This window comes from Blennius ocellaris (assembly GCF_963422515.1).
Source record: "Blennius ocellaris genome assembly, chromosome: 2".
NCBI classification, from domain to species: domain Eukaryota; kingdom Metazoa; phylum Chordata; class Actinopteri; order Blenniiformes; family Blenniidae; genus Blennius; species Blennius ocellaris.
Window position 1 is genome coordinate 24,225,877 of NC_137651.1, and position 25,021 is coordinate 24,250,897.

General features: G+C 46.8%; 1 protein-coding gene across 1 annotated transcript in view; it reads left to right on the top strand.

The window, feature by feature from the left end:
- Positions 1-24,439, top strand: part of sorl1 (sortilin-related receptor, L(DLR class) A repeats containing) — a gene marked incomplete at its 5' end in the record, with an annotated part of 67,073 nt that extends 42,634 nt beyond the window's left edge. The window contains 37 exons of the mRNA XM_080514735.1: positions 3,878-3,966; positions 5,066-5,244; positions 5,465-5,651; positions 6,871-6,999; positions 7,098-7,183; positions 7,570-7,742; positions 7,847-7,978; positions 8,973-9,064; positions 9,615-9,861; positions 9,943-10,081; positions 10,678-10,851; positions 10,965-11,078; positions 11,166-11,288; positions 12,769-12,888; positions 13,117-13,242; positions 13,503-13,613; positions 13,933-14,064; positions 14,263-14,394; positions 14,546-14,680; positions 14,778-14,930; positions 15,021-15,206; positions 15,830-15,958; positions 16,416-16,542; positions 17,004-17,173; positions 17,667-17,779; positions 18,412-18,516; positions 18,597-18,663; positions 19,144-19,226; positions 19,329-19,419; positions 19,910-20,100; positions 21,127-21,246; positions 21,670-21,834; positions 22,316-22,490; positions 23,135-23,241; positions 23,558-23,747; positions 23,973-24,185; positions 24,314-24,439. Coding sequence (XP_080370861.1) covers positions 3,878-3,966; positions 5,066-5,244; positions 5,465-5,651; positions 6,871-6,999; positions 7,098-7,183; positions 7,570-7,742; positions 7,847-7,978; positions 8,973-9,064; positions 9,615-9,861; positions 9,943-10,081; positions 10,678-10,851; positions 10,965-11,078; positions 11,166-11,288; positions 12,769-12,888; positions 13,117-13,242; positions 13,503-13,613; positions 13,933-14,064; positions 14,263-14,394; positions 14,546-14,680; positions 14,778-14,930; positions 15,021-15,206; positions 15,830-15,958; positions 16,416-16,542; positions 17,004-17,173; positions 17,667-17,779; positions 18,412-18,516; positions 18,597-18,663; positions 19,144-19,226; positions 19,329-19,419; positions 19,910-20,100; positions 21,127-21,246; positions 21,670-21,834; positions 22,316-22,490; positions 23,135-23,241; positions 23,558-23,747; positions 23,973-24,185; positions 24,314-24,381 — 5,073 coding nt within the window. The 3' untranslated portion in view covers positions 24,382-24,439. The remainder of the gene's footprint in view (positions 1-3,877; positions 3,967-5,065; positions 5,245-5,464; positions 5,652-6,870; positions 7,000-7,097; positions 7,184-7,569; positions 7,743-7,846; positions 7,979-8,972; positions 9,065-9,614; positions 9,862-9,942; positions 10,082-10,677; positions 10,852-10,964; positions 11,079-11,165; positions 11,289-12,768; positions 12,889-13,116; positions 13,243-13,502; positions 13,614-13,932; positions 14,065-14,262; positions 14,395-14,545; positions 14,681-14,777; positions 14,931-15,020; positions 15,207-15,829; positions 15,959-16,415; positions 16,543-17,003; positions 17,174-17,666; positions 17,780-18,411; positions 18,517-18,596; positions 18,664-19,143; positions 19,227-19,328; positions 19,420-19,909; positions 20,101-21,126; positions 21,247-21,669; positions 21,835-22,315; positions 22,491-23,134; positions 23,242-23,557; positions 23,748-23,972; positions 24,186-24,313) is intronic.
- Positions 24,440-25,021: the final 582 nt, after the last annotated feature.

A 25,021-nucleotide genomic window follows, 5' to 3' on the forward strand; every position in this document is an offset into this window, starting at 1 on the left:
AATTGATATCTTATGAAGATATAAATATATACACAAAAAATAGATAGTCTATGTTTAATTAGAGCCACACATACATACATACCTACATACATACATACATGCATACATATCTCATACACCTAATTAACATGCCTGAAAAGGGGTAGGAAGAAGTAAACTTATCAATTCCTACCCCTTCTCCAATATGTACTAGTTGTATATTCTAATTGTCTTTATCTATTAAAAATAGTATTAAATATGTAAATATAACAGTAAGAACATTATCCAACATAGAAGACTTATAAATACAAATATACACATGTACGATATTCACACATTTCAAGATAACTTGAACAACATGATAGAACACAGATTTTATTAAAACACTGCAGTTACCATTCTGTTATACTGTAAACACTAGTATATTTTTTACTAAGACGTAGGACCTTTACTGGGCTCTGTGTGGAAGTCGTGCCTCTTTTGTCCACCATGTGGCAACATTGAGTCACTTCAGCTCTTTTTCTCCACCTGGTTTTCAGAGAAGCCGTCGGTGGGGAATCCACCGCCGCCATCTTGTTCGGCCATTTTGATCCGAATCACCACCCCAGCGCCACTGTTGGTGGGAGGCAGTACTACATGCAATGTTTTGTTCCGACGCACAATTATAGCGTCACTGTCGGTGGGAGGCAAGAGAACATGATCCGCAATGCAACCGTGCTCCTCCAGACTTGAAACCTCGCCAGTGCGGTATAAAAATGGCGGTGTACGGCCGCTGACATGCTTGTTTGTGGACGCCACCATGCGTGTTTGCGGACGCCGCCATTATTGCTCAGGGTCAGCGCCATACTACTCTCAAAACGCAAACCTCGCCACTGCGGTATCACAATGGTGGCTTATGGGCACCGACATACTTGTTTTTGGCCGCCGCCATGCGTGTTTGTGGTCGCCGCCATATTTAAAAGGACAACTTACGTCACTGCTTCAGTTACGTCACGGTTTCATGGATCATGTTCAGTTTGAAGAAGCACAAGAACACTGGCGGAACATCCAGGTAGATATTATGTGAATAAAGCTCAGAGAGTATTTATAAGGTCCAGAGCCAAGTGGATTGAAGAGGGAGAGCTCCCCCCCCCCCCCCCCCCCCATCATATTCCATATTCAATATCTCTCTGGACCTATTTCAGCAAGACACTGCAGCTGGAACCACATCTGTAGAGTTCAGCTACTAAACTGATCTGCCTGCTTCATTCATGCAGTGACAATGTGTGGTGCATTAAGCAAAACTAACTACAAGAATGGAGAGTAACTGTAGTTACTTCAGAGTAAATGTCCATGACAAACCTTCAAAAAGTACCTCTGACAACTTTAAAAGAATAAAACCATCCATGAATCATGTCATTGTTCTTTATTATATTTACAAGCACTTTTAAAGAGAAAAGCCAACAAATCCACATGAGCAAGCGTGAGCGACTGTGGAAAGGGAAAAAGTCCCTCTAACAGGAAGACATCTTTGCAGAAACCAGACTCAGAGGTGGCGGCATTCTGCTGGCCGGTCGGGGTGAGAGGATAGAGGAGAGGACAGACAGATAGATAAAAGATACACTCTGAAAATCGGGACAGGAGACTTCAAACCACTATATTGTTTGACATCCGGCAGGGAGGATGAGAGCACAGACGACAGGAGCTTGTTAGAACTTTCTCCCACTGGCTATGGTGACCTGTGCTTGAAGCCTTGTGTGACCTTCAGCCATCAGGATGTTGATGATGATCTGAAAAAGATCGACAAGGTGCATGCAGATAGGTTTCAAAAGACACAAAATATTGACCACTACTTCTATGATGTCCTCCATTGATTGATCATCTTAATTCTGGAAGCATAACATCAAAAATGTAATCGATGAGTCTCAGGTCCCCCTTCTTGATTTCCGTGACCTCCTCCATCTCTTTCAGCATCTCGAAGATCTGTTGCAATACAGATGAATAAAAATAAACAAATTGAGCTTATGTTACATAAAAAATCTCAAACTTGATTGATGAGTCATAGGAGTGTTCTGCATGCAGACATGCGACACTCAATTCCTTTACTGTCTCTGGATCCGTGGTCAGCACAGATGCTGTGTGCATTGTTGGGTGTGCATATGAATGCTCCATGCCCACGCATTCGCTGCTACGATGACGTGACATTCTGATTGAACACTGCATCTGAAAAAATATTTAAATCAGAATCATTAGTATTTGTTCAAATGTACTGATCTCATTGATGAATGCAAACTGACAAGCATCCAAGTGATTCATTGCAGTATGTTATATATAAGATATTCCATCTCCCTCATAACCATTAAACTTTCTCTAATTTGGATGCACTGATAATAACACAGAAATCCCAGTCAGGTTGTAAAAATCCAGTAATGCAGTATGATAAAAAATACCAGTACGGGTCTAAATAAATCAACACATGGAACAAAGATAAAAAAGAGCAACATAAACTTTGAGCTGATCTTACTTGAATTGCTCCCAACATAACTATACAACAACTCTTCCTCTCACTAATACTGATATAATGACACCTATCAACCATGTCCTACTTATTAGTGCAGGCTGATGCACACCGTGTTGAGGCTTTTCACCCACGTGACAAAATTCAGCCATTTAGGACGTAAACGCAACTAAATGTTATGATGAAACTGCAGTTAGCAGGAGTGATAAGTGAAGGCACACAGTAAACTGTGAGTTGTCTGGACGGAGAAATAAAGCAGCAGAGATATGTGGACAGACACAGTTGGGGAGAGATGAACATATCTGTTCCCTCATGGAAGGTTGTGAAGCTGATCTGGCTTCGGTCTTCCAGTGCGAGTATAAACATAGTCTCTAAATACTGGTATAACTCCACCTACCATTTCATTTTTATTAGTGCAGGCTGATATTTTACACATAGAAAAAAATGCAATTATTTACCTTAGCAGAAGACAATCCTTTACTCTGTTGAGCTTCGAGTGTGAAGAAAAACAATGCAATGCAAACAAATGTGCGTTTGAACAGGCGGCGCACAGTTTTTTTCCGGCGAGCGGGTCCTCCTACGTCCCTTCCGGTAGGGCGGCCCCCGATAACGTAATTCCAGACGTTCGCGGTCTGAAACGTCACTTCCTGTGTGTCGCGTCTGAGAACGTCACTTCCGGTACGCACTATTTCAAAATGGCGGCGACCGGTAAATAAGTATGGCGGCGCCCGCAACACCGCCATTTTTTATTCCCCACCGACATCTCTTGGGTTTTCAAGGTGTTTCGTCAGAAGCTGCTTTGTTCCTCACAGAGACATGGCCGACAGTCAGGAGGGAATTTGACTCGATACACCACCTTATGGTGAAAGCACGTATTGACATCCAGTTATTCAAAGCTTAACAGTTGTTCTTGAGGCGATAGTGCAGCTTATTTACAGTATTGACTTAAATTGAGGGGAATGGTGTGATACATAGCACAGCATTGAGGCGAGATCAGGGATTGAATCTCTGCGTCAAAAATAATTTTGGATTTGGAGCCAGAGATGCTGATCGTGATATCGATCTACAGTGAACTGAAATAAAATAAAGAAGCATTAATAAAGGCCGCGGGCTTCACTCAGGACATCATTTCATATTCATGTGGCTACTTAAATACCATATGTTTGATGTGTTTTTTGCACTAATTGATAAATTGTTTTCCAGACTTTAGTTTGGTTTCCTCGGTGAAGTAAAAGTAATATAAATGACATCGGGTAAATCAGTGCTAACTCATTGCCTTGGCGAAGATTAAATAGATGTACCTTTTAATATTGCCATTAAAGTCCTAAGATGTGTGAGTCTAGATATTGTCTTTGTCTGTTATATGTGGTGGAAGAAGTTGAAGTGTTGTGTCATTGACAGGCGCTGGCGGGCCCTCACTTCTACACGTGGGGCGACCACGGAGGTATTCTGATGGCGATCGCACAGGGAGGCGCCACCACGCATCTCAAGTGAGTCCAGGCGGCCTCTTTTAACGCTGCTTCTCACCTGAAGCTCGTCTTCGTTCAAACTGACATCACTGGAAAGGGGTTATTATCAATATAGGTTTGGGTTTTTTTGTTTTTTTTATATCCTATTTAAAACATGTAAATGACAAACATTACAGAGTTTCTTCTTCTTAAGCCTGGGTTTTTACGAAAACGGATATTTCCGACTCCCCGTTTTAAAAAAAACAACCCTGATCCAGATATCCACTTGATTGAGAGCTGCTATGAGCAGCCAGACCTGTAGGGGGCAATGGAACGAGAAGCTCTGAAAGCGAAATCAGAATCCTGGAAGGAAAAAAAAAAACCCAAAAACATGACATCACGAATTGTGACATAAAACTCCGTCTTTAGATGCAACCAGAGACACTGTTGAAGTTGATCTTGCTCATTTCAGGAATCCTAGTTTGTGGTGAGTCCGAGCTGCGTTTATTGTAGACATGCTCCCAAACGCAGGGGAATATCACGCAGTTGTTTGAAATCCGGTACGTGTAAACGTGGCCTTCGTGTCACACCGAGCAGGTTGAAGGGTGAGCAGTCTCCCTGAGGCTGTCCATCCCTTCATGACCACAGTGGACCCTCGTCTGACGGAGACTTCCAGCTCACAGAGATCAAACCGTCTCAAACTGGTTGCTGGAACATGACGAGTCCTCTGGACTGCAGGTCTCAGTCCAACAGAGCTCCTCTGGGAGATGGACGTTCACATGGTCGATGCTCCTCGGTTCCACCCAGAAGTCCTCCTCACAGGTTCAACATTAAAATCAGCACGAAGGGAGGAAACATCCCGGGGGCTGAATTCTTTGATTGGGTTCTAAATATGCTGAGGAGTGTGTTCAGTCTGTGTCTTTGCAGTCTCACAGTAAATTGGATATGGTTTTATGTTTCCTCTCCTGTCGTGGCACACCGAGGATACAATTGTATCGTCAGCGTATGAATGGTAACCCTGGAAACTCCCAAACGGAGCTGTCAGCAGCATGCAGGGAATGGCAGGAAAAGAAAAACAAAAAAAAACAAAGAGTCAGATAATGATGAGAGAAAGATGAGGTGTTGGTGGTGTTCCCGGCAGGTTCAGCACCAACGAAGGCGAGACGTGGACGGACTTTCAGTTCTCGGACAAGGAGGTGTACGTGTACCAGCTGCTGACGGAGCCGGGAGAGAAGAGCACCATCTTCACCATCTTCGGCTCGTACGCCGAGCAGCGGCACAGCTGGCTCATCCTGCAGGTCAACACCTCCGAGGTGCTCGGTATGGGATTCTGTTCCACTGCCTCATCGGGATATAAATCTCTGAAGCTTTAAGGCATAATAACTCCCGAGAAAGTAAAAAAATAAAATAAAAAATCACATAACACCAGTTTTCTGTCTGAACAAGTGTTCTAAAGATACTGAATGTAGGACGACCCCAAAAATGAACAAAAGGTGACTAATTCAAATGTGATTTCTATGGTGCGATGATCTCTCCTCAGGTGTGCCGTGCTCCGACGCAGACTACAAGCGCTGGTCGCCGTCGGACGAACACGGTAACGAGTGTCTGCTGGGCCGGGAGGTCACCTTCAAGAGGCGGGCTCCTCATGCCACCTGTTTCAACGGCGAAGACTTCGACCGGCCCGTCACCGTCTCCAACTGCTCCTGCACACGGCAGGACTACGAATGGTGAGACAGGCCAGGGTCTCGGGGTACATCCACACCACCAAACAAAAAAAAAAAAAAATGTTTTTTTCTCCCCAGCCTTCTCCCAAAAACATTCCGTCCACACGTCACTATGAACTCGACTCAACACCAGGCTTCAGGGCATAAACCTGTATATAACTAGTTCTATAGGTCTATGGCCCTGCTCCTCCTAGCGTCAGTAGCTTCTGAAGCTCCACCAGAGCTTCTAGTCCCCGATTGTTGTGGTTATTTGATGACATCACGGGCTACGGTGGAGAGGGGGTGGGGAATTGCCTCATCTTCTTTACACAGATGATCGACTTTGAGCCGGGGTTTTACAATTTCCCCACTCTGAGACCCGTGTTTAAAAAAAAAAAAAAACTATTTTCATGCTTCTAAGAACCGCCTCATGTGGACGACAGGCCAGAAACAGCTGGTTTAGGTGAACCGGGTTCCTGACGAGACGCAGCTCTAACTCGATTTATTTTCCAGGGAAAACGTGCTTCGACGTGAATGTGTGTTTATCTGCATACGTAGATTTAATGAATGTGAACGGAGGACAAAAAGTCTTCTACAAGTATAGCCTGTCTTACATTATTCAAGTTTATTCAATTAAAAAAAAATTCTTTTTCTCATCACATTCGTCAGTTTTAGCTGATATTTAACTACTTTATCTTATTTGTCAACAACAGGCTTCATTATTGTCCCTAGTAAAGTGCCTTTCTGGTTTTAAGCTGAAAACATGAAAAAATAAACAAATTTGAGTAAATACAAGGACACTTCTAGGACCTGCTTTACCTCCAGAGTCTGGACCGGATAACTGACATCCTGCAAATGTCTACAGATCATTAACATTATTACCACATTTGTTTCAGTAGAAATAATTTCAGCCACATAATGAGGGTCATTTTAATGAATTTACTATCTTTAAATGTAATACGGGAGTCTGGACTCAGAGCAGGAAACCCTCCAGTGAGACGACCCAGAGAAAACCCACATTTTACATATTATAATAGGAATTCATCTCCGGGAGTGTGAAGAGCTTTGAGACTCAAACGAAGCAAAAAAAAAAGTGCTCCAGAAGGAGAAACGGCCAAGTGAGTGAATGTTTTCTATCGGCGCCAAAGATTTAAATTCGATCCTGACACATTTTTAAATAACAAAGATCCTGATTCAGCGTCTGGATTCTCGTTGATCGACCTCCTACCCCCCCCCCCCGCAGTGACTACGGCTTCAAGCTGAGCGAGGACTTGTCTCTACAAGTGTGCGTGCCCGACCCCGAGTTCCTGGGCGACCTCTACGCCCCTCCGGTCCCGTGTCCCGTCGGCACCACCTACAGGCGGAGCAAAGGGTAACTTCCTGTTTGTATTTTGTCGGCTGGGAGTGCCGCCCGGGCGTCCGGCTGAGGGGAAACCTTGACGGCTTGTCGTGTTGCTGCTGCTGCTGCAGATACAGGAAGGTGCCGGGAGACAGCTGCAGTGGAGGAGACGTGGAGTCCCGGCTGGGCGGAGAGATGCTGCCCTGTCCCGTTGGAGGTAGGGACCTTCTGGACGGGGGTTTCTCCTGCAACATGCACTTTGAGTCCCGCGGCGTTTGCTTGATTTGCTGTTTTAATCTGTGTTATCGCCGTGTTGCTGGTAATAGAAAAATACATTTACATAGTGCAGACAAATACGTAGTCCTTCAATAGTATTATTGGAATGTTTGGGATTCACAGCATTGATGGAAGGAAAAAAAGCTGTTCAACAGGGAGGTATTGTAAGAAACATTTTGCATTCAATAAACGTTTTAAATAAAAAAAAAGAAAAATACATTCAAAGTTAACAAAGTAGTAAAAATGTTCGCCGACAATCCAACAAGGGTTTTGAGCCTGTTGCTGCTCATGTCCTCAGATTGCTCTGTGTCTTGTCTGTTGCTGCAGAGAGCAACGAGTTCATCCTGTACGCGGTGAGAAACTCCATCCACCGGTACGACCTGGCCACCGGCACCGACCAGGCGCTGCCGCTGGCCGGCCTCCGGGAGGCCGTGGCTCTGGACTTCGACTACGACAGGAACTGCCTGTACTGGGCCGACATCTCTCTGGACACCATCCAGGTGAGCGTTGGATCCTCCCATTTGCACGGCGCCTTTTCAGTCGTGACACTCCCGGGGTTTTGCCGCGGACGTGGCGGCACCTCTGATGTGCGTCTCTCGCGCAGCGGCTGTGTCTGAATGGCAGCACGGGGCAGGAGGTCGTCGTGAGGAAAGATCTGCAGACCGTGGAAGCCCTGACCTTTGACCCCATCAGCAGGCTGCTGTACTGGGTCGACGCCGGAGCACAAAAGATCGAGGTATGTGTGATGAGCGTGAGCTTCAATACATGGAAAAAAGTCTAAACCTACAGCAGCTTCACTAGAAAATGGTCAGAACCAGCTTTATTGATTAGACCAGTGTTTTTCAACCACTGTGCCGCGGCACACTGGTGTTTCCGCGAGATCTAGTCAGGTGTGCCGTGGGAAATTATCCAATTTCACATTTTTTCTAAAAAAACATTGGCTCTCACAGCCGACAGTGTGTTGAAGAGTAATCATGTATAAATACTCTTCGCCAATAGATGGCAGCACAGAACTTTGAGACAAGACATTAGGACGTGCTGGTGAAATGGAAACTTAACAGACGTCAGTCTGGTTAAGCTCCACCACCTGCAGCTGCTCCCATCTTGTATCAAAGTACTGTGTCAGTGACAGTGATGGAGAAGTTTTTGAAAAGGAAGAATGTTAACCAGGATATCAGCTCTGTGTTCATCCATCAGGTCCAGTTTTCACACTGAGCGAGTCAAAATAGAAAAAAAAAATTGGGAAATACTTTTTTTTTGTATTTATTTGATTCTTGTTGATAAAACTTTGATGAGAATGACTTTATATTGTTAATGGAGGCTACAGAGTTTCACATTTTAACATTTTCGGGTGGTGGTGTGCCTCCAGATTTTTCCAAAGACAAAAGTGTGCCTTGGCTCAAAAAAGGTTGAAAAACACTGGATTAGAGAACATTAAAGGTGAGACGGCGTCGGCCTCCTGAACTGAACCTGGGAGCCGGTTCCACCTGAGAGGAGCCTGACAGCTGAGAACTGAGAACTTAGGATTTAACAAACAAAACACATTAAATACTTTGACCGAGGTACTCAAAGTACCAAGTCAATAATTAAAATTTCTGGTCAATTTAATCCTGCTCAACAGTTGTTTGTAGACTGTCTATAATCTTGAAGGTTTCTGAAGGTACGCCACTTAGTGAGGAGGAAGATGCTCTAATATCTCTAAAATGTATGTGTGTGTGTGTGTTTGTCAGGTCTCCAACCCTGACGGAGACCTGCGCCACACTCTGCTGAATTCCTCGGTCCTGGAACACCCGCGGGCCCTGGTCCTGCTGCCTGTAGAGAGGTAAACACACTTCTGCTTTCATCACATCCCTGAAGGCTGGAATGTATAAATCACATCTGTCACGTCTGCCCCCCCTGCAGGTCTCTGAACATTATTCAGGATTAATCTGGATTGAATAGGCCATGTTGTGTTCTAATGAAACGCTTTTGTTGAAAACACAGAAACTCTATCAGGTTACATGAGAAGCCCTTTGTGAGTTTAACACGGCTACTTTTTATTTTACCAAGGAAGTACCAAGGAATCCGTGTTCCGTTAATCCAGTGGACAAGTCAGGTTTCAATATATCTGCAGTTTGAGCAGCAGCTGTGAGCTTCTCTGTTACATTTTGACTGAAATGATCAGAAAGCTGATTTCTGATTATTTAATCATCCAAAAAAATCAACCGACTAGAAAAAGCGTTTTCACAATTGCAACTTGTCACAGTTCAGGGCGCATTTTCAGCCTCGCTGCTCATCCCACAAGCGCATGTTCCGAAGAGAAATACCATCAATCACTTCATTCAGTAAAGTTTTACTGGAGTTTGATGTGGATCTGTACCGATTTGCCCCAGTTTGATGTTCTGGACGGACTGGGGCGACAAGGCGGCCGGCGTTTACCGGAGCCACATGGACGGGTCCCACGTGTCCTGCATCGTGTCCGAGGGCGTCCGCTGGCCCAACGGCATCACGGCCGACGACCACTGGCTGTACTGGACCGAGGCGTACAGCGACCGCATCGAGAGGGCGGAGTTCAGCGGCGCGCAGAGGAGCGTGCTCATGGAGGGGCTGCCCCACCCATACGCCATCGCCGTCTTCAAGGTAGCTGCAGGAAGCGTGGGACACTGCCCCGGGGACACAGCCGGACGCAGCGTCTCACGCTTCTCCTGGCCTGGTTTTCAGAACGACCTGTACTGGGACGACTGGTCCAGGATGGGGATCTTCAAGGCTCCTAAAGCCGGATCGCAGAACAACGAGCTGATCGTGGGTCGACTGACCGGAGTGATGGACCTCAAGATCTTCTATAAGGGCAAGAACAGAGGTGAGGTGCAGACGGGGAACAGTCGTACAGGGAACGGTCACGCAGCCACACAAGAACCAGAAAACATGAGCACTTATATCTGGAAAAGCAGAAAGGACCATTTTTCTATTTGTTATTTCTTTGAAACATTCAATTCGACATTTACGAACGAAGATCCTGGTTGTTTGGCGTCATTACAGGATAATTGAATTAAAAGGAGAGCAGTTTCCCTTCAGAGTAACTTAAACACCCTTAAAAGATGTTGTGAATGTATGGGACTAACCAGGCAGAAGGTTCCAGATGTGTTCCATTCTGCAGTGCATCGTCATGTCCAGCTGTTGGCGCTAACACAAGGTTTAAGGAGTTGCACATTTATTTATTTTACCTAGTGAGCTCGGATGTGTGGGGACAGTTTTATTAAAACTGCCAAACATCCAGATTATAGAGCATCTTAGAGAGATTTTAATGTGAACAATGCTGAAAATATTAGTTTTGACATTGTTTTAACCAGATCCAAGAGATAATTGAAGTTAAAACCTGGAGGAATGTGGTTTTCTTTTTTTTGTTTGTTTTTTCACCTCATCGACTTTAAACGTGTCGATGAATTTCTCCACCAGGCCATAACGCATGTGCTGACCAGCCGTGCAGCCTGCTGTGTTTGCCCCAGCCGGGCCACCGCCACACCTGCGTTTGCCCCGACGGCGCCCCGACCCAGAGCACGGCGAGCGGCGAGCTGCAGTGCCAGTGTCCGCTGGGCTACCAGCTCCGGAACAACTCCTGCGTGAAGATCGGTGAGACTCCGCGCCCCCCACCCCCCAGTCTTGAAAACCCCCCCTCTCCGGACGCCCCTCGTGTCCGTGTTGTGTGTGTGTGTGTGTGTGACGCCCGCTTTTCGTCCAATCAGAACGCAGCTGCCTGCCCAACCAGTACCGCTGCTCCAACGGCCGCTGCATCAGCAGCATCTGGAAGTGCGACAGCGACAACGACTGCGGCGACATGAGCGACGAGCAGGAGTGCCGTAAGTCCGCGGCCCCCGACGCTTCACGTTCCCGCAGACACAAACCCCTCACCCCCTCCTCCCCCCAATCCCCCTTCCCCCCTGCAGCCACCACCACCTGCGACCCCTCCAACCAGTTCCGCTGCATGGCGTCCGGCTCCTGCATCCCGCTGGCCTTCAAGTGCGACCACGAGGACGACTGTGGAGACAACAGTGACGAGGAGCACTGCGGTACGTGGCGACGCCTCACTGAGCTCAATGAATGAGGGTAATACCTCCTATTTATGCCACATTACATCGAGTTACGACAAATAAGAATGTTACAGAATAATTAACATGAAACGGTTCATAGGATGAAGCTGCGGCACCCTGAACCTTTCGCAGAATTGTACCTAGATAAACATTTTGACCTTATTTACATTTTATTTACACACCGGAATCGTTTTCCAAAGGAATCTCATCTCTTGGCTGGATAAAAAAAAAAGAAGCTTAAAATTTGCTCAAAAGCTCAAGTACTTTGAACGGCTAAATTGAAACGGCTAAAATCAGGTACAAAAGCAGCTTAAAATATTAATTTTAGTAATAACTGAAACTTCACAAATACAACATAAGATACAGTTTTGGTTTCAAAAAATATATTCTGAAACTTTATAAGCTGTGTCAGCATTATTTATAGGTTAAATGTGTTTTCTGGAAAAAATAAAAGATTTGGTGAAAAGTCATAAAAAATGTCTCTTTTGGTCTTAAGAGGATTAATAATTAACGATTATTATAATTAACTAAGCCCGCAGTGCCGTCTGTGTTAACACTGTGATGTTAAGACGTACTTCCTGCTACACTTATCTGCAGTTATATCTTTAGTTCTCATTATTAACATCGCTGTTTATGCTCCTATTGATGATGTGGTTTTCAAAACCTTTTGTGGACACGAAGGAGCTGGAACTCCTGATTCCAAAATAGAAAAAACAACAACAAAAAAACCCTCCGGATTACAGAGAAAACCTCATGCATTACAACACGATGAGTTTATTCTGCCCGGCGACGAGGAGCCAGGATGTGAACGAGCTCAGAGTCCTCGTGGTTGTATTGCAGGAGACAGAAGGGAGACGAACAGACCCACCAGTTCTCCACTTCGCTCTCCCTGCAGTCACTTTTTACTGGCATACCGTTTCAAACGTGTTAAAGACCGACGGCCGCAACATAAATATTATCAGATGTTTCAAATTACACTGTTTAATTGAACAATTAGCTAAAGCTCCTTCCACTATCCTGCAAAAAACAAACCTAAAGTTAGAAAAGGGGAATACACCACAGTGTGATTGACTGAAAAACCCCTTGATTGAAGGTGAAAATTGACCACATGGTAGAACGTTGAGTGTGTGAGCCTTTGTTCAGTGATGATCGGTGGCTTTTGGAGTCAGACGTGATCTTTATGGTTTGAGTCGTGTACATCTTGTGTGAGCCACTGGATATTACAGAAACAGGAGGTATCCTTTCCTTTATAGAATTTGTTTAAAAAAAAAGAAGAAGAAGAAGAAAAAAATCAATGAAAGTGCATGTAAAATGTGTTTAGAAAGCCACACATTAAGGACCTGCTGAGCCTGGGTCCGGTTCACCAGGGGGCTCCTGGTGGGAGTAGTGGGGAGCTGCATCTACCCCCCCCCAACCGTCTGTCCTGTCTGACTGTGTCCCTGCTCTGCCGGTGTCTCAGAGTCTCACCAGTGCGGTCCCGGGGAGTTCACCTGTGCTCGGGGCGTCTGCATCCGCGAGGCGTGGCGCTGCGACGGAGACAACGACTGCCGGGACTGGTCTGATGAAACCAACTGCACAGGTGAGGAGGACCCGTCCTCCAGCGGGGTGGGGGTATCCACCCCTCCACGCTCCTTAAAGAGACGGGAGGATGAGGCTGGTGTCAAACAACAAGCTTCTGATGTTCGTTCCCCTTTATTGTGACGACGCGTCTAAAAGATTTACCCAGTGAGCGTCGCTTCGTCTTGGGGGGGGGCGACGCAGCCTAACAGCTCCGCCGTTTCCCGGGTTATGTCTTGTTTGTCCCCAGTGGGCCATCATACCTGCGAGCCCAGCAGCTTCCAGTGTCACACCGGCCACTGCATCCCACAGCGCTGGAAGTGTGACGGCGACGACGACTGTCAGGACGACTCGGATGAAGACCCTCAGTACTGCGGTGAGTCCTGACGCCGCCTGTTTCTCCAGCTTTTGTTTACCACCTTTTCTGTAGGTATAAGTAATAGTACATGGTGTTGTGGTATTCCTGATTCTTTCACACAAATGCACTTAAATAGCATGTAGGCTTTGATTAGGGAAAGAAAAAAGGGAGGAAAAAAGACTCCGCCTTGTGTTTAAAAAAAAAAATTAAAAAAAAAATAATAATCCGTGGTTCAGTCGTCAGGTGGAAACAAACAGAGGTGTGTTGTTGTGTTTCAGAGGGAACTCTGTGTAAAGGCTTCCTCTGCTCCAACAACACATGCCTCCCCTCTACGGCGCACTGCAACGGCATCCAGGACTGCCCAGATGGCGCCGACGAGCGCAACTGCGGTGAGTGGCTCCGTGCAAAACAAGTCAACAAACAGGCGGTGGGCCCAAAGACTGAAGCCCGAGGAACTCCGCAGCTCCACTGTTCCCAGCAGAATAACGCCAGAGCTGAAAATATTGGAGGGATTAGAACATCAAATAAAGCTTTGTTTATTACGGTAAACATGTGAACCCCGAGATAAATCCACTTCGACTCCATCCTTCATTCCTCCTTCACTGGGCTAGCTTCAGCAAACACAGACATTGACATCTGAATGGAACCTCAGCAGATTGTGTGTGTTGTGAGGTTGTGACCACTGACGGTAGTCGAATTCCTCCACAGACCCGCTGTGCACGCGCTACATGGAGTTCGTGTGCAAGAACAGAGCCCAGTGTCTGTTCCAGTCTCTGGTGTGTGACGGGATCAAACACTGCGAGGACGGATCTGACGAGGACCCGGAATATGCCGAGTGTGGTGAGAAGGCGTCGTCGCCGAGCTGCCGGTTCTTTAAATCCTCTCCGGGGGAAAAGAAAACGTTGGATTGCTCACGGAGAACAAGAGTCTGTGTGTAACTGTGTGTGTGTATGTGTGTGTGTGTGTGTGTGTGTGTGTGTGTGTGTGTGTGTGTGTGTGTGTGTGTGTGTGTGTGTGTGTGTGTGTGTCCTTCGTCAGCCACGTCGTCCGAGTTTGGGAAAGTGTGTGACGCCTACACCTTCCAGTGTGCCAACGGAGTGTGTGTGAGCCTGGAGTGGAAGTGCGACGGCATGGACGACTGCGGGGATTACTCTGATGAGGCCAACTGTGGTGAGCGGCAGATGCGCACGCACACACACACACACACACACACACACACACACACACACACACACACACACACACACACACACACACACACACACACACACACACACACACACACACACACTGATGTCAGTCGCTCCCCCGCGTCTTGCAGCTGCCCCCACAGAGCTTCCCGGCTGCTCCAGGTATTTCCAGTACGAGTGCAGAAATGGCCGCTGCATCCCGACGTGGTGGAAGTGCGACGGGGAGAACGACTGCGGGGACTGGTCTGATGAAGCTCAGTGTACAGGTCAGGACCCCCGGACCGGCCCGCCGCATCACGCCTGGTCCTGGGCCTAAGGTCATTCAACTTGTGTTTTTTTTTTTTTTTGCTTTGTGTCTTCCAGGTGGCGTGACCCCTCACACCGTGGCCCCGGGTCCCGTCACCTGCGCCCCCAATCGCTTCCACTGCGGCTCCGGAGCGTGCATCATCAACACGTGGGTGTGCGACGGCTACGCCGACTGTCCCGACGGCAGCGACGAGCTGGGATGCCCGACAGGTGCCGGCCCAGCTCTCCCGTCCCCGTCCCCCCGAGAGCTGATCTCGAAGGCGCGGCTCACTTCCTTTCTCGTCTCCACCCCACCCGCAGCGGTCAACGGCTCGGTGACGCCGGCCCCCGTGCCCACCCAGGCCCCGGCTCCCCCGCCGCCTCCGGCGCCGGGTCGCTGCGCCCGGGGCCAGTTCCAGTGCCGGCGCCCCCCGCGGTGCATCCCCGACTGGCAGCGCTGCGACGGCCAGGCGCACTGTCAGGACGGCTCGGACGAAGCCCAGTGCCGTGAGTGTCCCGACATGTGGCTCGCAGGCCACGCGTACAAGGAAGTGATGTCATCGGGGGTTTGCTCTCTTCTCGTGGGTTACACACCGCCACACCTCTCCCCGTCACAGGGCCTCAAACGAGGTCCCACGTTGTTCTCAGGAGAGCGTATTCTCTTTATTATAGCTATTTGTTTATTCAACACCTGAGCAAAGCTTTCAACTTTGAGGAGAAAACACTTATTATGGGCTGTCATTTCATCGTTTTTACCTCGGAAAAAACTCAAATCTGTGAAGCTCCATGTTTCTCTCTGAAACATTTCCCCGTCAGTGAAGGTGACGAACGTCTGCGAGCTGCAGTTTAAAGTCAGCGAGAGAAGCTTTTGCCTTCAAAACCAAACCAGTGAATAAATGAAGAATGACCGAATTCAATGAAATTAAATTTAGAAGGTCCGAGAATGTTAAAGGCTGCAGAACCTCTAATCCTAAATCTGTGTGTGTGTGTGTGTGTGTGTGTGTGTGTGTGTGTGTGTGTGTGTGTGTGTGTGTGTGTGTGTGTGTGTGTGTGTGTGTGTGTGTGTGTGTGTGTGTGTGTGTGTGTGTGTGTGTGTGTGTGTGTGTGTGTGTGTGTGTGTGTGTGTGCAGCCACTCGTGGTCCTCTGGTGTGTGTGAACGGGACGCGCTGCTCTGATGGCGAGGCCTGCGTGCTGGACGGCGAGCGCTGCGACGGCTTCCTGGACTGCTCCGACCACAGCGACGAGGACGACTGCACCCGTAAGGAGCGAAGCCCGACATTTACCAGCAGTTCTTCATGGGTCCACTGGGGGCAGCAGAGTTTCACTAACAAACACACTGAACAACAGCTTGTCCGTTCTCCACACACGCACTGTGGTTTTCCCCTAATTCTTCTGTTATGAATGCAAAATCCTGCATTTCAGATTAATTTCATATTGAACTGGACCCTGTTCACGGCTGTAGAAATCCCAGAGAGAAACACACTTTTTTTTTAACGCAATCCAATCTAACGCAACTCCATCAAAGATTAAGTAAACAAAATAAATGAAAAGAGAGGATTTTCAGGTCCTACTTCAAGGGCGTTGCTGGTTTTTAAGATCCAGCAGGTAGTGTGAATTAGGAATGACCCCCTGAGTGTAAGACACCGCTCCCTCCTGCTGGACTCTCTTCTTCTCGACCTAAACATTAATACCACCCTGCCGCCTCCCGTTCCCAGTGGACACGCTGGCCTACAAAGTGCAGAACATCCAGTGGACACCAGACTTCTCGGGGGCCGTCACTCTCACCTGGTCTCGGCCCAAAAACCTCCCGCTGGACTCCTGCTACTTCCTCATCTACTACAGGTGAACCTTAACCCCATCTTTTAACAATAATTAAATACACGTGTACGTCGTGTAACACTGTTACTATTCTCTCCATTATAATTAGATTAGACATTGTAATATTATACATATATATATATATATATATATAAGTCACAAAATGTGGCATTGTATTCAACAATGATCCACATTTTAAAGTAAATAAGAAATATTGAAGCCAAATGTAATCACTTGTCCAATGAAATATGAAGATTTTCAGGACCTATTCTTCAATTGTTTGACTAAATCTGCATACATATATATATATTTATTTTTTTAAATGTATATATATATATTTTTATTTTTTATTTTTTATTTTTTTATTATTATTATTTATTTATTTTTAGCTATTTATTTTCTGTATTTATAAAGGTTTCACGCTACCTTTTTTTTTTCTAGTTCCAGCCCAGTTAAGTTGACACTGTGCTGCTTGTGCCTCTCAGGCTGGTGGGCACGCAGCAGTGGACCATCATGGACACCCACAGCAACAAGACCAGCTACAAGCTGACCGTGCTGAAGCCCGACACCACCTACCAGGTCAAGGTGCTGACGCAGTGTCTCAGCAAGCTGCACAAGACCAACGAGGTGATCACGGTGCGGACGCCGGAGGGACGTGAGTATGACGGCTCGTCAACATGCTGCAGCTCCGACACACATCTGGAGACCTGCTTCTCTCAGTGTTTTATTAGTCTTATTACAATATTTTAGTATGACAAGGTCACATATTTTTAACGCAGAAAAATCATCTTGGATCCTCTGTACAAACCAGGTGGACATTCAGGGAGTCCTGATGATTTTAACTGCAAAGACAGTGATTGATCAATAGAAGTAAGTGTAGTGGAGGTGGAGAGTGTCCTCATTCAAGATGGCCGCAGCCGTCGCTGCAGGGCCTGCTTATACTTTTTAGTATAGAAGTGATAATAAGTTACTTTTCACGTTCCTGCATTGCTGCTGTTTTTTTTTAATACAAATTATATTTTATTGATTACTTTTTGTACATGCTTATTGATTGATAATTATTATAAAGTGTGTGTGTGTGTGTGTGTGTGTGTGTGTGTGTGTGTGTGTGTGTGTGTGTGTGTGTGTGTGTGTGTGTGTGCGTGTAGTTCCTGACCCTCCCAGGAACCTGCAGCTGTCCTGTGATAATGGCGAGGAGGGGGCGGTGCAGGTTTCCTGGAACCCCCCGGACAAAGGCCACGGACTCATCAGAGAGTACATCGTGAGTCAAGTAATCAGATTACAAGTAAACAGGCTCAGAGTCTAACCCCCCCCCCCCCCAGCAGGGGGTCTCAACCCAGTCCAAAGAGATGACCGTGTACTTTCTTCAACGGTTTCGCAGACATACAGTAAAATCTACAGTCTTAATTAGCATATAAAGGTTAATTAATAAAACATTCACGCTGTTAATGAAAACATTATGAGGTGATGAGAAGCCTGGAGTCAGAGATGAACACAGCAGCCGCAGGATTTCTCATCTTCCTGGAGGTTTTAACTGAAACTGATGATGGGTCCATGGCGTTGCAGCTTTCTGTTAGCATGCAGTGACACCTAGTGGTCCCAGCTGGTATGTGCAGGTATATTCTGATATGCAAGGTCTGAAAATGACATGAAAACAGTCTGGAAATATTCCACTGCATCACACATGGACATGCCTGTGGTCTCATTGTTGACTGCCTCTCTCTCTCTCTCTCTCTCTCTCTCTCTCTCTCTCTCTCTCTCTCTCTCTCTCTCTCTCTCTCTCTCTCTCTCTCTCTCTCTCTCTCTCTCTCTCTCTCTCTCTCTCTCTGTCTCTGTCTCTGTCTCTGTCTCTGTCTCTGTCTCTCTCTCTCTGTCTCTCTCCCTCTCTCTCAGGTGGAGTACAGCGAGGCTCTGGGTGTGGACTGGATGTCCCAGCGCTCCTCCAGCTGCAGCACTGAGGTGAAGGAGCTGCAGCCTGACATGCTGTACCGGTTCAGGGTAAGAGCACTGCACTGCCCCCTTGAGGTGAGCACCGGAACACCCTGGCTGCTCGGCGCGTAATCTCTGATGTTTCCCAGGTGGCGGCGGTGACCAGCCGAGGCGTGGGGAACTGGAGCGAAGTGAAGTCCATCACGCCAAAGAAAGGTGAGCGAGGAGCCCCTGCTGGCACACAGGTCCTCCCCTGCTTCAGTCTTGCGCTTCCAGATGTTTCTGCTCCCATAGATCATCTGTCCGTGACTGATAAGGTTGCTAGCGTAGCACTGTGTCTGGAGCCGTCTTCACCAGCTGCGTGAAAACAAAACTAATGAGCGAGGCTGAGATAGGTGACGAGTCGAGACGCCAGTCCAAGAGATAAAATACAAACTCTGCATGTCGTCACAAAGGAGCAGGGCGGCGGCAGCATCAGGGTGCAGGGCTGCTTCTCAGCTCCAAACAGGGTGTAAGAGGTAGAATTCCTGACGACGTGTGACAGAAAGCTTCAGTCGGTAAAGTTAAAGACTTGAAGGAGTCACTTTGTTGTTGAATTACTTTCCCCTCATCCATCCATCCATCCATCCATCCATCCATCCATTCATAGCCGAACTGTAAATGCAGAAAGGATTGACCGACAGGTTTTGTCCGCAGCTCTTCCTCCTCCGTCCGTCAACGCCGACAGCATCACCAGCGACAGCATGAGCCTTTCCTTCAGCCTCAACTCTCAGTACGAGGTGGGACTGAACACACACCCTGAACACACACACACACACACACACACACACACACACACACACCACACACACACACTGACCCGTCCAGGTGTTCCCCTGCAGGTGCAGCGGTACGCGGTGGTTCTATCCTGGCAGTTCGACTCACACGTCAAGGAGAACAGGAACTTCACCGTCAGAGACTCGGTTCTTAGAGGTAAACATCCCGTCCATCTCCGCTTCCTCCACGGCCCAAACTCATCTCTTCTGCTCAGTACTCTTTATTTATTTTTCTAAATGACTTTTAAACTTTGTTTAAAATCACAAGCTCACTGATTATAGAGACACTCTGATCAGCCAGAAGAGTTTCACGCGGGGCGGTTTGATGCACGTCAGATGATTTGAGGACGACCAAAACAAACACTCAGCGAGGTGGTTCTAATCTTCTGGCAGACCAGTGTGGTTCTTATCAGCCTTGCTGTTGATATTTAGCAGACCTCAAACTAAAAAGTTGATCAAACCATCTCGTTAAATCCAAATGCTCGGGCTTGATGACATATAAAGTATATAAACCACAACATTAATCCTTTTAGGATTGTAGAATATTCAAGCATCGTAATTGTTTTAACGCTGATTCTTTGCTCCAGACGGTTGCAGGATGTTGAGATGAATCCGGTCTCACTAACCCATAGCCACTGTGTTTGCAGCCACAAACCTGACGGCGGGCACGCTGTACGAGGTGGCGGTGTGGGCGCACACCAGCGTCGGAGACAGCCCCACCGCCCTGTCGCAGCAGCAGACCAGAGGCTCGCAGCCCGACGGGCCCAGCCTCAAAGCTCGAGCTCTCAACCAGACGGCCGTGGAGTGCACATGGAGCGTCGACGACTCACCTGCACAGGTGAGGCGGCGAGGTCTAAAGAAGGAAACAACGACAACCTTGAAAAACTGAGGGAATCTCAAAAAAAAACTGATTTGAGGAAGAAAAAAACAAAACAGAAAAACGCCAGAGAGAATCGGAAGAGAAAACTTCAGGAGAAAAATGGGAAAGCCTAAAAAGACGTATGGAAAACAAATCTTGGAAAACACAAAACACGAGAGAATCTTAAAAAAATTGACATTTAAAAAAATAAAAAGAAATCTGTTTAAAACTGAGAATTTAAAAACAAATCTGATTTAAAACTGAGAAAATCTGAAAGAAAAATTGAAAACCAGAGGATAAAAACAAAAAATCTGAGAAAGTCTGAAAAAAACATAAAAAAAATCTGATTTAAAACTGAGAAAATGTGAAAAAAAAAAAAAGTTTTTGTAAACCAGTGAATTAAATCAGAAAACCCATCAGAAAACCCCCAAAAATCTGATATAAAACTGAAAAAATATGAAAAAAAATAAAACCGGAGAACAGAACAGAAAAAACAGAAAACCTGAGAAAAAAAAATTAATCTTATTTAAAACTGAGAAAATCTGAGAAAAATTTGAAAAAAAAATGTGGGGAACCAGAGAATAAAATCAGAAAACCTGAGATAATCTTACAAAACAAACAGACACATTTTTGTAAAAAAAAAAAAACCCTGAAAAGTGAGAAAATCGGGGGGAAAAATTTTTTTTAATCTGAAGAGAAGCTGAAAAATGGCGAGAAGCTTCGTCCTCGTGTGTCTGTCCTCCTCGTCCTGCACAGGGACGTTCTCCTCTGGTAACATCACGGACCATCATCTCTTCTCTAAAATTGTGAGATAACATTACATTGTGAGAAAAAAACAAACTTCTTTTTCACCGTATATGAGTGAAAATTAATGAAAGATATTATGTCATTAATTCACCGGCTCCTCTCTGGACTTCATACAGTTTCTTTTTGCAGGAGAAGATTTTCAGAAAATAATTCTGAAGTGGTTGTAACACACTCCGGTGGTCCTGTGTCGCCTCCCAGGTGTTCGGGGTGTTTTACGCCACCTCCTTCCTGGATCTGTACCGAAGTCCTCGCCAGGTCCGGACCTCCTCCCTCAGCGTCACTGTGACGGTGGACAGCGACGAGCAGTACCTCTTCCTGGTCAGGACTTGCCTTCCAATTTGACTCTTTATCCAAAGCAGAACACATTTCCTCCACTAGAAGTCACACTTTTATTTCTTTTTTTTCCACTCGTTTGGCTGGTCCTGACTTGTGGAGATGTTACATACCACCTGTGACCACTAGATGTCTCTGTACGACCAGAGAAAAACCTCTTTGAACTCTAGAAAGAGAAACGCCTCCCATCTCAACGTGGAGAAATACATGAATTCTTTACATATTTTATTTTTACTCTTCATAACTTGTTTTGGTTTTTTTTGTTAAACGGATGCAACTTTTAGTCAGGAAATGCTTGTATGACTTCAATATAAAATGTGTATTTTCCCCCCTGTATTGACCTGTTAATTAATCTATTAATCAGGACCCCTGCTGACTGACTCCGGTTTCCCCCCCCCCCCCCTTCAGGCTCGGGTCGTCTCGCCCTTCCTCGGCCCTCCCTCCGACTACGCCGTGGTGAAGATGATCCCCAACGAGAGGCTTCCCCCCAGGAACCTCCACCGCGTGAGGGTCGACAAGACGCAGGCCACGCTGAAGTGGCAGCCGCCGTTCGACTCGCCGAACTCAGACCTGGTATACACCCCCCCCCTGTTTGTGATGATGATGATGATGATGATGATGCTTTTGATTGACACTATTAGAACCTCTTGACTCAGCTGCTGGTTGCAGTGCAGTCTATTCTCCATACGACGGAGCCACATGTAGTAATATTACAAGAAATCTTCATATTTATAAACTGACATTTGATATTAATTCATATTAATATGAGTTATATGGGATTTGAATCCTTTTTTTTATATGTATATATAACGAATCACAAATTAGTGTATTCAATCGTATCGATTTAGTCCAAGTGCGTTAATGCTCATATGTGATAATCATGGCTAAAAGCAGCATTTGTAGTTTGACTCCAGCCTCGTCGATTCACTTGCTTTTAAATTGAATTTACCAACTAAAAAAAAACAACAAAACAAACTTTATTGTCATAGAAGGAACCAAAGTGCCTCCGTCTCCTGTAAAGAACTACCCGCTTCCTACTTTTGTGTGTCTCCAGACGTATGCCGTCCACGTCCGGGACGTGATCCGGAAGGTGGAGCGCGACTACAAGCTGACCACCTCCAACAACACGGTGGAGTACGTCCTGAGGGGCCTGGAGCCCGGAGGACGCTACAGCGTCTCCGTCCGCCTGCGCAACATGAGCAAAGAGGCCAGCTTCTCCCTCAGCACAGGTACAGCGCCGAGGCCCAGCAGGGGGCGCTAAGGGGCCACGGGGGGCCAGTGGGGGCCTTGACTCAGCATGAGGTCTGACGAGAGTTAATTACGTATAGTACAAGAAGAAATCCAAGGAGAATAGTGTGATTTAAAGAGAATACGTGCATTTTTTTGTGTTAATATCTGTTTTTTTTTTTTTTAATATCTCTCCTCCACCATCTGCTTGATGTTTTCACTGACATTTTGATCACATTCGACTGACTAGAGATGCAAAAGAAATCAGAAATTAAACTTGGAGTGAGATCTGATCCCATTCTAGACACTAAATCCTTAAAAGAGTGTGGAGATCAGAATCGGATTCAGCCGGATTATCAGGATTATTTTAGTTTAACTCCACAAACAGGATATATTCTCGAGCTTTGACCAGCTTCAGATACATTTCTATTTAATGTATTTGCTTTGCGCAGAACAGGATTTCCCCTCATTCTAACAGATTTGGTTTAAAAAGCGTTCACTGAAATTATGAAAAGCATGGGTCCCAACACAGGCCCCTGTGGGACGCCGCCACCACGAGGGGGCCCGTGGTTGATAAGTTTCCACTCCCCTCGTCCTGACGTGTGCGACCTCTGACCTGAGGACGGTTTTTGTGTCTCCGCTCCAGTTCCCCTTCCGGCTCCCGAGGCCCTGAAGGTCCTGACGGAGAAAGACCACGTCTTCCTCTTCTGGAAGAGTCTGGCCGTGAGAGAGAAGGGCTTCAACGAGAGCCGGGTGAGACCGCCACACCACTTCCAGTGTAGAGCTTCGATCATGGTGTTAACTGTAATTTCTTCAGTTATAAGACTGTAAGGGTCTGGAAGGAAGCTGATGTATCCACCTCAGAGCTACAGTTTGGGATTCGGCCCCATGTTTTGTAAAGTCCCCCAAATTAGAAGTATTTATAAGGTATCAGACCCAAACATGAGTTCAAAACTAAAGTTAAAATGTCTCTATTTGCACTTCTAGAGGGATAAAGATTCTGATTTATTCGCATTACAAAGTGAGACCTGAACTCATGCTCTGGTCTTCTGCCCCCTGCTGGCCCAAGGGCTACGAGGTGCACGCGCTGGACAGCGCCACCAACCAGACGTCGTTCCTGGGAAACACCACGGAGACGTACTTCCGCATCGGCAGCCTGCAGCCGGGACACAACTACACCTTCTCCGTCCAGGCTCGCTGCCTGGTGAGCGGGCAGCTGTGTGGGGAGGCGGCCATGCTGCTGTACACTCAGCTGACAGGTACACACACACACACACACACACACACACACACACACACACACACACACACACACACACACACACACACACACACACACACACACGACACCGAGCCCTCAAGAGCGCCCTCTGTAGGATAATCAGGAAACTACATCAAACCGGAGACATTTCAAAGAGCTCCGGCAAGAAATATTCCAAGCTGCGTGTGTGGTTCTATGGTTCTGTGGTTCTGCTCGTCTCCAGGCGCCGCCGACGCCTCCCGCGCCGAGGGCCACTCGGGGGACATGGCGGCCGTGGTGGTCCCGGTGCTCTTCCTGCTGCTGCTGGGGGTCTGCGGGGGTCTGGTGGCGCTCTACCTGAGGCACCGCCGGCTGCAGAACAACTTCACCGCCTTCGCCAACTCGCACTACAACTCCCGTCTGGGCTCGGCCATCTTCTCGTCCGGAGACGAACTGGGTACCCGGGACGAGAAACGCGATCGTCCTTCTATGATCCTCGCTTCACTTCACCGATTAGTCGGAAACAAGTCATTTGAACTGCGCAGTCCTCATTAACCCCTCGTCCTCCCTCCTCTTCCTCTCCAGGTGACGACGATGAAGACGCCCCCATGATCAGCGGCTTCTCAGACGACGTCCCCATGGTCATCGCGTAGCAGCACATCCTTCCTCTCTCTCCTCTCACTCTATCTCTCTCCTCACCCCTCCCTTAGCCCCGCCCCTCCAGTACAACGGCGCCAACAAGCTGAAAAACCTCGCCGCCGTCATCCTCCGACCGGACTCCCCACCCCCACCCCCACCCCCCCACATCGGCCCGGAGTAACGCGAAGAAAAATGGAAACGTGTAAAGAGAGAAAGAGATATTTTTCAAATATACGATGCACTTTTTTTGGATGCGCAATAACTTATTTTTTATAATGTTAAATATATATATATATATATATATATGTATATATATATATGTATATATATATGTATATATATATATATGTATATATATATATATATGGGGTCAGATAAAGAAAAAAAAGAAGAAAAGAAACGCAGAGCAGGAGGAAGAAGAGGCGGACTGTGAAGGATTTGAGTTTTGCGGCGGTGAGCGACAGACCCCTTTGAAATGCAAACTGACTTTTCCGTAGGAGTGGTTCGTCGCTTGAAGCCAAAATCAGCATCCAGAGACTGCAAGTAGAACGCAAAACACACACCGAGGACAAACACCCGGTCTATAGACTCCTGCTGGAGACAAACTGTACAAATAGAAACCATCAGACTCCTCATCCTGGCCGCAGCGACTTT